The 14,568-nt window shown below is 38.6% G+C and overlaps 1 protein-coding gene across 2 annotated transcripts in view; it reads right to left on the reverse strand.

Annotated features, from left to right (window-relative positions):
- Positions 1-956: 956 nt before the first annotated feature.
- The window catches only part of BMS1 (BMS1 ribosome biogenesis factor), a 30,043-nt gene continuing 16,431 nt past the window's right edge, over positions 957-14,568 (reverse strand). For both annotated transcript variants that reach the window (XM_052640263.1, XM_052640264.1), the window contains exons 13-23: positions 13,057-13,138; positions 11,128-11,201; positions 10,314-10,490; positions 7,340-7,528; positions 7,071-7,251; positions 6,814-6,872; positions 5,814-5,936; positions 4,702-4,849; positions 4,009-4,184; positions 1,971-2,132; positions 957-1,439 (exon numbers count right to left, since the gene is read on the reverse strand). In XM_052640263.1, the coding sequence (XP_052496223.1) occupies positions 1,209-1,439; positions 1,971-2,132; positions 4,009-4,184; positions 4,702-4,849; positions 5,814-5,936; positions 6,814-6,872; positions 7,071-7,251; positions 7,340-7,528; positions 10,314-10,490; positions 11,128-11,201; positions 13,057-13,138 (1,602 nt within the window). In that variant the 3' untranslated portion in view covers positions 957-1,208. The remainder of the gene's footprint in view (positions 1,440-1,970; positions 2,133-4,008; positions 4,185-4,701; positions 4,850-5,813; positions 5,937-6,813; positions 6,873-7,070; positions 7,252-7,339; positions 7,529-10,313; positions 10,491-11,127; positions 11,202-13,056; positions 13,139-14,568) is intronic.

Genomic DNA, 14,568 nt, shown 5'->3' on the forward strand with positions numbered 1-14,568 from the left:
CCCTGCATCTAGCACTGTGATGGTAAAGTCTACGTGTAGCAGTCTAGGACACTGGGAAGGACAGGCTGCCCTCTTTGTTTATGTAAGTTTTGTGTCTGGCTTCTGTGCACAGCCTTGCTTAGCTGGACCTGTTCAGCTTTTAGACGAGTGGATGTCTTAGCAGGATCACTTGGGCTTCTTCGGCGTTGGCCTGAACATGGGGATTGGACTTGATGATGTTCTTTGACGTATGTGGAGAGGCTTAACTAATGGCAGGAACACTGCACTAAGACGTGGCTGTTTCATCTTGATCCTTTCCTATTCCTGGATGATTCTGCCCACTCCCAGGTAGGTGGTGTTGTCTCTCAGTTATTTATTTTAGACCTAGAGGGTTTACCAATGTGAACTTCAGACAGTATGCCTAATTATCTCCACAGATATACATCATCCCTGGTCTAAAACATTAAATGAGTATTTAGTGTTAACTAGCTATTACTGTCTTCCCACATGGCACTAGTGGTAAAGAACCTGCCTGCCAATACAGGAGACACAAGAGATGTGGGTTTGATCCACAAGCCAGGAAGATCCTCTGGAGGAGGGTATGGCAACCCACTCCAGTATTCTCGCCTGGAGATTCCAACGAACAGATGAGCCTTGTGGGCTACTATCCATAGGGTCACAAAGAGCTGGACACGGCTGAAGTGACTGAGTATGCACAGCTAACGCTAATTGCAAAACGTGAAGACCTAAAATGTCCATTAGGATCAATGATCAAAGAACACAACATATAACAGACAAAAAAACAAAAGTTACATATCCGTCTCTAAAATTTTACCTTAATGCTGAGAATTCAAGTTAACATTTTTTCCCTCCTGGAAAACGCATCATGAAGTTGGTTGAAAAAGCAATTATTAAGCATTCTTCCTTAATGAAAACTACTCAGGCAAAATTAACAAGAAAATATTTTAATACTTTCGTAGCACAAAATTAAACTGAGACAGGTTAAGAGGAATGTGAGGGGATCTAGAAAACCATAAATTATATAGCTTTATTTTGCCATAACCTAGATGTTGAGGATGAACACGTGTCCTATGAGCAGTCTCATCTCTCCTCTTGAAGGCACAGTCTGGTAATGCACCAAACAAACAGGCTTGTCCAATCCCCCGACCTGTCACTTACAATGTGAAAACATTCATCACTATGGGTTCAAATGACAGTCTATCTGTAGCTCACTTCAACTGCTCCTCAGGCCCCTTTAGGCTGGACTTCTGATTTCTTCTTTCTTTCTGACCCTGAATTCGGTAGAGCTTCTTCCTGAGGTCCTTCTGTCGCTTCAGTTTGTCTTCTTCCTCCTTCTGCTTCATTTTGAAGTGTTCTTTGTTGTGGAGATGCCGCTGCTCCTTGGCTTTCTTCATCTTCTCACTGTGCACTGTACTCAGAGCATCCAGCAGTGCAAGGATCTGAAAAGGACAAAACCCACTGAGCATCAAAATATTCTTACAGCTATAGCATGCTTTCGTTCTAAGTTTCAGGGATCTTAAACATTGCAGCTGACTGTATCAAAATGAGAATCAATTCATTATCCAAATGAATATTAATCTAGTGAAAACTGATCCTGAACTAGGGAATTATAATTTGCATTGAAATATAAGTAGGAGCATACTGACTTAGCAAAATACATATTTAATAGCCTTGACCACAAAACCACCTTTGTTAATCACTCTGGATACTCTGTACAGCTGATAGAGTGACGTGCCAGCTGTGTGCTTCTTATTCCCCATTAAAATGCATAAGGCAGAGCAGGACTAAACAAAAGAAGGGAAATGGATTCTGGCCTTTCTTCTAACTTCCAGATCTAGTGCCCTGAGCAAGTCTGGCCCTTATCCTTTCCTCATGTAAAGTGAGAATGCAATAAGAATGCCAAGTGTGTTACTGAGAGCATGATTTTCACGTCTAAATGCAATGTACTAGAAGCCATCCATTGACAGTACCTTCCTTTCATGAGGCTCCCGTATGACGGCTGGTCTCACTCTGTCCTTTGGAGTCTTGTCTGCCTTTGCCTGGGTCTTGGGCTTGCTCTTAAACGGCAGGGCCTTCTGCAAGGCTTTTGGAATGTGCAGGGAATTAAAATGTTTCTTTTGCCTCACAATTGGCTGAAAAAGAAAAAGAAAACAAAGACTATGACATATTTAAATTATGATCTATGCGGACTTAAAATTTGCATGAAATCTTCTCAATGGATTGATTTTTCCACAAATCAGTAATACCATAGTTTGCTGACCATGAGAAATGAGGACTCAATCATCCATCAAATATAAATCACTTCAATGAGCATATATAGCTACAGGCAAAACAAAGGAATATATAGAATATATATGGAATACATATTTATAATTCTTCTAAGAAATCAACTGTACAAATTTCTACAGTATGGGCAATGGGATCTTAATAGATTGGATGAAAAGATCCAACCTTTCTGTTAATGGCAAATTTAGGCATTATCTTTGGAGCGCTGAGATGGCTTTTTCTAGCCTGACAAGAATAATCTAGCTTTTCATCTTGACTATCAGCCTCTCTGGATTTAAGGACATAGTTCTTCCTCCAATGAAGAGCCAAAGTGCCCCCACCCCTGATTCTCATTAAGAAGTTTATTCTGTTTCTGATAAAAGGCTGATTTAAAAAAGCGAGATTTAAACGACAAATGAAGGCAAAACTCTCTCTACATTCGATTTTCAAGCTAACCAAATTCTATACTTAAATTGAGATGACCAAAATCCTTAACTGCTTCAAAAGTAGTTAGTAAGCTGACAGTTTTGCCCTAAACCTTTACTAAAGTAGACTACATAGAGAATATTTCTGCAATATCTTTAAATTTATTGTTAAAGACATCGCCCACAGTAATATTCAATATTCTCTGTTTAAAAACCAAAATATTTTACAATGAGAAGAATTCAGAGAAATATCCTTCTCAAAAATAAGTAAGCTCCACAAACTGGACAACAGGTACTATGTCCTCAAGTATATTTTAAGAGCAATTCATGGCAACATGACCCAAATTTTATTAACTATTTTACAGAAAAACTAATGCCTGGAAAACTGTTTCTAGCAGAATGATAAACCAATACCCTGAATTACTCACTTATTACAAAACAATTAAATATCTACCATTAACACAAACAAATCTTTTCAAATGCCTTGTTAAGCTGTGAACAAAATAATGGACATTCTCAGAGACTAAATCCTGAATGAAAATGGGAATTCAGGCAGGGACTGAGAACTTAAGATTTAAAGGGTAGGATGGGGTGGCGATGGGAGGAAGGCTGAAGAAGGAGGAGACATATGTATACTTAGGGTTGATTCACAATGTTGTGCAGCAGAAACCAACACAACACTGTAATCCCCCAATTTAAAAAAAAAAGCAAAAAAAAAATTTCATTGAGCTGTACACACTTATTATTTGTGTACCTCCTCTCCGTATGTATGTTGAAAGTGAAAGTCACTCAGTCGTGTCTGACTCTTTGTGACCCCAAGGACTACAGTCCATGGAATTCTCCAGGCCAGAATATGGGAGTGGGTAGCCTTTCCCTTCTCCAGGGGATCTTGTCGACCCAGGAATTGAACCGGGGATTTCTGCATTGTAGGCGGATTCTTTACCAGCTGAGCTATCAGGGAAGCTGTACGCATGTTAACACTTCAATAAAAAGTTTATTAAAACCTTCAAAAATAACCTTCTACATTGTTTCAATGAGAATAAGTGTATTAATGTTTTTAAAAGTAATATATGTATTTAGTGCCAAGAAAAATAGTTCAAATGAGGTATATACAGTGAAAAGTTTAAGTCTCCTTTCCCATACAGAGAAAACCCACTTTACCACTTTTTCTGTGTTCCTTCCAAAATAGTCCATGAACATAAACAGATTCACTCAAGTTTAATGTTAGACTTTCTACTTGAAAATTCAAACCACAAAAAAACATTACATACAAAGCTTCTGAATGACACGCATCTACAGAACATATGCGCGACTGTACCTTATAGAGAGAATCCTTGTTGGCTTTTAGTTTGATGCCATGGGCAAGCCGGAGTTGACCAGTTGTCCGCATTCCTGACCAGGTGTCTTTCTCACCAATTGGTTTTAACAAAGATGTTACTGGGTTATAGAAGGCTGGAATGGAGACAGGATACCAAGTTCTCATGAAGACAATATCTGGAAAGAGAGTGTATTTACATTACCATTTTCAGGAGAAGATTCATATCCATCTTAGTACACACAAAAAAACAAAATACTCCAAACTTTTCTAGCTGGTTGCATAGTATTTGAAGAGAAACTGCCAAATGAACTACTTTTGAATAGTATAAAAGTTCTCTGGTTGTTGCTGGGCGCAGTGCACAAGATGTTCCAAGTGGGGAGAACTACAGCTGACTCCTGTTTTTCTTTTCTTTTGATGTGTACCATTTTTAAAGTCTTAATTGAATTTGATACAATATTACTTCTGTTTTATATTTTGGTTTCTTGGCCATGAGGTATGTGGGATCTTAGCTGCACCACCAGGGACTGAACCCACACCCACTGCATTGGAAGGCAAAGTCTTACCCACTGGACCACCAGGAAAGTCCCGACTCCTGTTTCTAAAGGTCTAAACTCCCACCTATAATTCACACTGGCTAGAAATCAATACTGAACAGTAACATGCTGTTAAGAACACACCACAAAGGAGATTTACCACTCATTAGCAATTTATCCTCAAATGTGGCCCGGAAAGCTCCTTCTGGAGCCCGGAGCGCCTTCTTGATCTGTCCCCTTATTCCACTGACAGTTCGAATCACAGCACCTTCAAATTTGGCCACTTCCAAGGCAGAATTAAACATTCCCTATAGATATATATATATATATATATATAAATATTAAAAAAGTATGTAGACACAAAGTCAGATATTTTACCTCTTAGTTCATAAATATATCCTTGGTTAAAAAACAGACAATAATTCATTAAAGGGTAATGTATTTCCCCTCAAAAGTAGAATTACTAGGTCAACAGGAATACAACTTTATTTTTCCTGAAATAACACTAATTAAGACTCTATTGTGAGCTCATAAACATGCTCATTACTGCTATCTTTGAGATGAAAGGAACAAATGACGTTTATTGGCTGAACTAGCCGAGATGGCCTTTGCCGTCATCTCACGGGGCTGGACTATACAGCTCACATCCTATTACTTATGTGCACACACTCCAAAAATAAAGAAAGCTAGACAAATAAATGCTAATGGTTGTATATTACCTTAAGAACATTTTATGATCATCTTAACTCTATATTTTTAATGGAAATAGCCCACTAATGAAATTTCCAATAAATGTTGTTCAAACTACCCTCCCATGTTATACTGCTTGACATAACATCCATTTCTCCATACCCCTGCCAATAAAGTATTTTGAGAACTGCTTTGTCTATTTTTCTACTGATCTGTTTGACAAACTCAAGATTTTCCCCCTCTCTCAACACAAACCAAAAAGGTAGGAAACAAAACCTAGTGAATGAGATTACATATTTTCAATATTGGCTCTGTGACAATCTCACAGGGAAATAAGTAATAGCCTTAATTACTAAATATGTCTATTTTATTTCGCCTTAAGATTTCTGAGAATATTTAAGTAACACAGAGAATAATACAAAGGAGTAAACTAAAAATATAAAAAACCAAGTTTAGAGAAGATTTCAAATACTTTTCTGAAAGCATTAGAACTATATCTTAGACCTAAATGAGAAGTATTTCATGCCTCCTTTAACAATATATACATTAAAAATATTTGAATATATAAAGAGATATACAGACCTTAATGAATGAAGTGTTCTTGAAAATTTTATATGGAAAACCAGTTAGTTTTAATTTCTTTACAATTTTTATAGATTTATCCAGATCAAGGACAACTCCTGTGGCAGCTATCCGGAAATCAGGCTAAAAAGGAACCCCCAAAATTTGAACACAGGAAAAATATCAGCAAGAGAAAAACTACATATCTCTGTAATGCAATAAATTACTGAAGTGCAATTCACTTACAGTCACCTAAGAAAGAATATGTGAACATATAAACCAGTATTTTAACAAAAGTTATCTGAAACTATAATACACATAAGCCAAAACTGATATCTTGAGCATTTTACTGAGGGTGACTTCATAGTAACACAGTTTCACAAAGATGAATAAATGAAAGGGAATACGAAAACTTGGCTACAATGGCTGAAAAATTAAATTTTGGACATTTAGGATGGGTTACATTTGCTCATTATTCTGTTTTCTTTGCTGTTAAATGAGGCCAATAAAACCTGCTCTGATTGGTCAAATGAAGGCTGTGTGAACATACTTTGCTAAACCAGCATCATTAGGGGTAGTCTAATGTCTAGCTGGTATCCAGTGGAAGTCAGAACCCAGTAGAGTGGTTAGCTCATGGTGAGCACTGCTTAAGTAATTTTAGAAAAATATGTCCGTAAAAACATAAAAATATAAAACATTATCAGTACCATTACAATTCTACTTCCCTCTTCTCTGCTCTCACACCTTACTTATTAAAAAGACGCAGGAAAATTGAAAGCAAAGAGAAGACTGTGTTAGTCGCTCAGTCATGTCCAACTCTTTGCGACCCCATAGACTATAGCCCACCAGGCTCCGCTGTCTGGGATTTTCCAGCAAGAAGATTGGGAGTGGGTTGCCATTCCCTGAAGACTATAAATACCAAAAATGAGTAATTTTCAACTTAAAGTTTCAGGTACATATTCATAATCAAGACATTATTTCTCAAACACAATCTATAAAATAAAACATCCAAGATAGTTACCATATTGCCACTGACAGACTGTACTGCCAAGAACCCAGTACCCTGTGGAGTGATAGGACCTTAAAGGAAACAGAAAAAAATAAAAAATACAGTGAATCACACATTCTGGATTCTGTTTCACATATATACTCCAACCCCAGAAAAGAGAAAAATCTTATGAATTGTGATTTCATGAAAGGAAAAAAGCAAAACTATAATGATAAATCCTAAAAGGTCTAAATTAACCTATAAACAAGTCTATTCTAATCTGTTTTTACCCCAAAAGGTTGCTCCACAATGCATGTGCTGTGGGGTATATTTTAGAAGCCTCTGTCTTCCATTGTGGTCTTCAATATAATAAAGTGGGATGGTTTGAAACCTCCTCCACCCTACAGAAAAAATGATTGGATCTCGGGACTTGAGGATTTTCTTATACCAACGATGTTTCTTCAGACGCATCTGAGGGGAGAAGAGATTTCAGTAAGATTATTGCCTCAAGTATGACCAAAGAACCTCAGCTGTTAAGTATGCAGCAAAGGGTACCTACCTGTACATATCCAACATTGCCCTCACTATTGCCCAGGCCACCCAAAATAATTGGGTAATGCGGGTCAAAGTTAAGCACAAATTCACAGGGGACATTTTCTATCTCAATTCGGACATACATCCCAGGTCGAAAACCCTCATACTGAACTCTGGCTTCATCATCTTGATCTTCAAATTCTGCCCGGTTAAGCTATATATATATATGAGAGGGGGAAAAAGAAAACAATTAAAAATCCACAAGGCTGTTATTTTTACTAAATGTAAGATTAACATTTAGAAAAAAGCCAATTTCTAAATAAAGGAATCATGAACAGAATTAGTTAGGCTTTATCCTAGGTAAAAATAATATATGTTTTATCTTTATAGTTTGCTGAGGATATGTCCCAACTGTCTTCTTCTCTGGTGCTACAAGCTATAGTACAGCAAATACAAACAACTCTGAAGGAAGCCTTTAAAGCTGGTTGACACACACCCTGAACTCTTCCGTCCACACATTCGCTTTTTACTCTCCAATTATTTCACACTTCTTGTTTCATCAATCAATATCTCCTTCCTCATCCCAATTCTCAACTGTTGACTGTCTCCTAATTCACTCAAAATTTAAGGAATCTAAAAGAACTTCCAACTAGCCCTTCTACCAGGGTTTATACCCATATTCAGCCTTATAGCTCTGCACTATTCAATATGGTAGGAACACATGGCTATTTAAATTGAAATTAATAAAAATTAAATAAAATTTAAGTTCAGTCATTCACAGTAGCCATATTTCAAGTGGTCAGTATCAACATGTGGTATTCCATTATCACAGGAAGCTCTAGTGGGCAGCTGTTAAGAGACTATCCTTGCCTCAATTCAATCCCAACCTTTACTTGCACCCTAGATCATGTACTCTTGTGGGACTTTATTCCAACAAATCTTGCCTGTTATTTCTCTCATCTTAAAGCATTTTGACTTCACTGCCTGTAACTACTGCCCCATCTCTCCACTTATCTTTGAAGCAAAATGCCACAGATGTGTTCTACAGGCTGGTTCCAGTTATGCCACTCCTATCCTCTTAAATGCCCTAAAATTAGACTTTAACCAACACTCCATTGAAACGCTTGTCAAAGTCACTAAAGGCCTCACAATCTAGTGGTCAATTCTGTCTTCATCAAAATTAATACATCAGCAGGATCTGAAACAATTTATCACTTCCAGCTACAGCGGTTTCCAGTGTACCTCATGTCCTCTTAGAGTTCTTCTATCTCCTGAGTGCTGCTCAGTCCCCACTGCTGCTTCATCCTCTCTGCCCAGCCACCCAGAGTACCTGGGGTCAGTCTCAGTCTTCTCCTCTCCTGCCCCTACACTCACTCCCCAGGTCACTTCACCCATCTCATAGCTTTAAAAAGCAACCAGATGCTGAGGACAGTACATCTCAGTCCCTGGCCCCCAACAGCTCTCCTCATTGACCACCTGACACTCCTCTTGTCCAAAAAGTATCTCAAACTTAACCAATCCCAACTTCATCTTCCTTGGTAGACTGACACCAGTGAAAGGCTTTCCTATTTTACTTATGACAACCCAGTCCTTACAGTAAGTCATCCTTATTTCCCCTTGTACATCTCATATTCAAAGTTCTTTATAAATGACCCACAATGTTCCAGGTGATTTTAAACAGAACTAGCCTTACACTTTGGAGAAGGCAATGGCACCCCACTCCAGTACTTTTGCCTGGAGAATTCAATGGATAGAGGAGCCTGGTAGGCTGCAGTCCATGGGGTCGCTAAGAGTCGGACACGAGTGAGCGACTTCGCTTTGACTTTTCACTTTCATGCATTGGAGAAGGAAATGGCAACCCACTCCAGTGTTCTTGCCTGGAGAATCCCAGGGACAGGGGAGCCTGGTGGGCTGCTGTCTATGGGGTCGCACAGGGTCAGACATGACTGAAGCGACCTAGCAGCAGCAGCCTTACACTTACCTAGTCACTTCTATCAAAGGTGAATACACACTAGGAATCACTATGTTAGTTAATGACTAACCATACTTCTTTGACTAAATAAAGGACTAGATTGAGCAAACCCTTCAAGTGCATCTTCAGAAATCACATACTTTTAAAAATATTTATTTATATGGCTGCACTGGGTCTTAGTTGCAGCATGCAGGCTTAGTTCCCCTGTGGCATGTAGGATTTTTGATTCCTGACCAGGGAGCAAACCTGCAACTCCTGCACTGGAAGATGGATTCTTAACTACTGGACCACCAGAAAAATCCCTAATAAATCATATACTTAATCTGCTTAAGACATATTAAGGTGTGCTCCAATTTACAGGGATTCTTGGTGGCCCCATCTGTCAAAGCATAACTTAAACACTCACCATCAACTATGTACACATCTTTGTGTCTCTAACTTTAGAGTTCATCAACTCAAACAGCCTGCTCAGCATCCCCAGACAGCAGAGAAAGACCATCTCCCTTTCAGCATTCTACATGTTCTCTTTACTTCTGTATCTGACCTTACATTCAAAGTATCCTCTGAACTCTGATCAAGGAGGGTCTTCAGAAAATCTTCCCTGGAGAGCGCTGGTATGTGCATAAGCCACACAAGGCCAAGAATCACATGCCCATTCAAAATATTCAATCATCACTCCAGGAAGCAGTAATCAAAATACTAAGGCAATGCCTGCATGTAAATAAACACACTGTCTCAAATCACTACATTGTGAGATCCTCAAAAATGGAGGCCATGTCTCAGCCATTTCTGCCTCCTCAACATATAATGCTTAGTACAAAATAGATACTAATATAATTCCGGTCAGTGTCTGACTGAAGAAATAATTAGATGACTGCATGAATAAACACACTCATCTGCATCTCGACCTAGGAGTGCAAACAAGAGGCCCAGACGCCGGTCAGGGAGCAGAGACCTAAACAAAGTTACATACTCACATCACTACTACAACCTTGAAATGAGGCTGATAGGAACTGAGTTTTCTCACCTGTGCTTGTTTCTGCATTTCTCCTTTAAGATCATCAAAGTATGTGCTTTCTCCTTCATCATATTCTGCATCAAACATCTCCTTCAATTTTCTCTTTTTTTCTAAATGCTTTTTCTTGGCACTTTCCTCTGCACTGGGGTCAATTTCTTCTTTAATTTCTTCCTCCACATCTTCAATCTTAAATTTCCAGGAGAGTAAATTTCATGAAAATTTGTGGAAACCTTTTCTTTATATATTAAATACTAAGGCAGATTTTAACAGTTCTATTTGAGCTGCAAAAATCATAGTTATGCTCATCATGAAAACAAAATAAAACAAAGCCTTTGGCTCTAAATAACAGGCACTGCAACAAGAGACATTTAGACAACTACATTACAATTAACTGCAATTCCTTAATATGGCTGGGAATGCCAAACATGAATAAAAGTAACAGCAAGTATCCCCAACCCAAATGCTCTAAAAATATTAGAGAGAACAGGGAATTATTTTTTTTAAAACAGCACTTAGTGTAAGAAGAGGAAAATGATGACAAATGACAGTGACCCAGGAGCTAAAACTTTCAATGACTGAAGAATCATAACAAGAAGAGATAATAAGTTTCACTCAAAAAACTCAAGGAATCAAGGATAACAAATAAACCAACATTTTTTACTCTGTTCTCACCCACTTCACTTTTAGGAAGAAATTCATCCAGTATGTAATCTACACAGATAAGCAAGACTTGTGTTTCTCAATATGGGGCCTCCTACAGAACATACCGACCACAGATCAAGGAAGGGCCAGTGGCTGACAGCGAGCCATGGCCAAGTCATACCTGAGTATCTGGGCCTGGTTTTCCCTTGTGCACGTCCCCGGTTTCCAGGTCTTCAAAGTCACCATAGAGTTCCTCTGGGAAAAGAACATTCAAATGACTCCCCTGCGTGTGACACTCTAGCACCACCTAGCACTAAGTGTTATTAGCTGAGATACTCTGCATCTCAAACTTCATTTTCATTGTTCTTATAGCTACATACCCCTAAAGAATCCTGCATTTACACAGCCTTCTTTTTCTTGTCAAATTTTGTATTTCATCACCTATTTAGGTTAAGTAAATGAACTTAATCCACTTTTCCATATTTTACTTCAAAATCCCACTTAGCCAAGAGCTATTTTCCCAGGATTAGTGATAGATATTCTGGAGTAGAGAAGCATACAGAGGTAGCAAGCATGGCCATGTGCATCAGTCCCCAAACCAAAAGTTCAAAGAGTGACTTGAAAATCCATGTCATGATAACAACACATGTGAAAGAGTCTCAATGTAAGATTAACACAGTACAACCATATGATATGCCTGGGGAAAATCTTGTTGTTGTGTTATTGTTTAGTCACTAAGTTGTGTCTGACTCTTCTGTGACCCCATGGACTGTAGCCTGCAAGGCTCTTCTGTCCATGGGATTTCCCAGGCAAGAATATTGGAGTGGGTTGCCATTTCCTTCTCCAGAAGATCTTCTCAACTCAGGGATCAAAACCAAATCTGCATTAGCAGATGGATTCTTCACCACTGAACCACCAGGGAAGCCCAGGGAAAATCTTAGATTACATAAAACACAGCATTGAGAGTAACAGTAGTAACCAAAAGGATATCGAGCCCAGAAGTGTTCATCCATTCATTTTTAGAGCTCTAAGTTTAGTTATGGATCCTACCCTTAAAAGAAACAGAGAAGTTAAACTTTGGGAGGCATCATTTAGAAAGGTATCAAAATATTTTCACGTAGCATAAAGCAAAAGGACCAGAAGAGATACAAAAGATGGGAAGATTTCATTTGTGATAAAAATAAAAAAGGATAAAATACTTAGGACTAATCTAAACAAGAAATGTGCTGGAACTTCATTTTAAAAATGCTAAAAGTTTCAATATGCTTTTTAAAGGACACATGGAATAACCTTAGCTGATGCTTTTAAGTGCTTCACATACTAGGCACTGCTCTAAGTTAAGTTCCTTAACTACCCTCTTCAACATGGCTCAATGAAGAAGGTACTATCTACTGAACAAACAGACTGCCATGTGTTTGGAAAGGAAGATTCAGTATCATGAAGATTCTAATTCTCTTGTTTACACAGTTACAATGAAAATAATCACCAAGGCTTTCTAGTCTGGAAAAGACGGTATAGACATATTTTCTCTGTTCCTGACTGTGTATAACCATCAACTCCAGAAATGATGCAAGAGTACAAGCGATAACCAAAGGAGAACTCTCAAAGGTGGAAAGATAAAGATGGGTTGGTAAGGGTCCCCAGGACCAGAGGAATGACACAGTGGCCTGTGTCTCCCTATACCACAACCCACAGGAAAGCAACTTAATGCCAGTGTTTCCCAGCTCCCAAGCAGCAAGAGAAGGCAGCCCAGCCAGGCTCATTCTTGCCTAAGACTGAACTAGATCTCACCAGCAATCCAGGTAAATCAGGAATCCCACTGACAGTAAGTGATGCGGGAAAGTGCTCACTTTCCCAAAGAGCTTGAATCTCCTTTCCTCCACCGTGATACACCAGGTGCCCGGGGGTTATCAGCAAGGGGGAATTCCATTGGCCATGAGACTCTCCTCTTCCACCTTAGACACAATATGCATCCAGGCAGAACCAAGCAAAGGAGATGCCCAAAGCATTTCACAATTGACTAGCATCTTCAACTTGACTATTAAAGATATGGAAGAAAATAAGATATAGAGAAGGCAGTCTTCTCTGAAGAATACAGTACTTTACTTACCATCTTCTGCTAAGATCTTGGCTGCATCTTTATCCTCTTCCCACTTCCCAGTCACGAAGCAATCTCTGATACTGTTCATAACCTTATAAAGAAAAGACAGCACTCAGCTGACAGGCTCCAACCATTCAATAAATAACCACTTTTAGAAACAGTAGCTGACAATTTGCCTTTAAATATTTTTCAGGATACTTCTATAGATATATTCATTTTAATTCTATGGATATTTTCATTCCAAACTTTGACATAGATAGTATAACAGAGATAAAAACATACCTATCATAGCATTAACAGTGGACAGGGAAATACTATCTGCCTAGTGACTTCATAAGTAAACAATCAGACATTTAACAATTCACTAATTTGTACTTATCGCTGCTGTTTGAAAACTTAATTCCTCTAGCCAATACTCTAACAAAGACAAAATGTCTTGTATGAGTACAACACTGCAAAGAAGTACTGAGGCACCCAGTCCCAGATCTGCTAGATCATCCAGTACACACATGGAGTGGATGCTAGGTGCACTTCTCAAATACAGACTAAAACTTGTACACAACCCTGTGTTTCAGAGGGCTTCCTAGGGAACCTGACCTAAGACAGCACACGTCCCTCACTGCCAAGGGCTCAAATCTTCACATAACATTTTGATCATGATTCATGTTTTTCATATATAATTCCACTCTCTAAGAGGAGCCTTGGGGGACTTCCCTGGTAGTTCAGTGGTCAAGACTCTGCACTTCTACTGCAAGGGGTACAGGTTCAATCCTTGATCAAGTAACTAAGATCCCACGTGCCACATGGAGTGGTGCCCTCCAAAAAAAAAGAAAAAGTAGCCCCAAAGCTAGTATGATTACAATGGTTGCAAAAGCAAGTCTGTGCATTCACTCATCCCTTCATATCTACAATCACTCACTAATTACTACTGAACATCTGTTCTATGCCAAGAAGCTTTCCTGGCACTGAATGACAAACTGTTCTAAGAAGATCCTTGCTGTCATGAAGCTTAACAACTGACTTATGGAAACCAGGGATCAGATAAATTTTCAAAAACAGACCCTCCATGATCAAAAACACGCAACAACTTAGACAGGAACTTCCTAAATCTGATAAAGGGCATCCTTTAAAAAACCCACAGCTAACACCATACTTAACAATGAAAGACTGAGAAAACTTTCCCTCTAAGATCAGGAGTAAGATAAGGATGTCTCCTCTCACCACTTCTATCCAACACTGTACTAGATGTTCTAGTTAGGGCCATTAGGCAAGAAATTTAAATAAAAGGAATCCAGTTCAGAAAGAATAACTATTTCTATTCGCAGGTGGTATGATTTTACATATGCAAAACCCTGAGGAATCCATAGAAAAACTATCAGCACTGCAACCACTGAGACCTCGTGCTCTAGAGCCTGTACACCACAACAAAGATCACACATGCTATAATTAAGACCAGATGCAGCCAAATAAATAAATATTTTTTAAAAAAAGAACACTAGGAATAAATTCAACAAAAGTGCA

This window comes from Budorcas taxicolor, chromosome 5 (genome assembly GCF_023091745.1).
Source record: "Budorcas taxicolor isolate Tak-1 chromosome 5, Takin1.1, whole genome shotgun sequence".
Classification (NCBI taxonomy): domain Eukaryota; kingdom Metazoa; phylum Chordata; class Mammalia; order Artiodactyla; family Bovidae; genus Budorcas; species Budorcas taxicolor.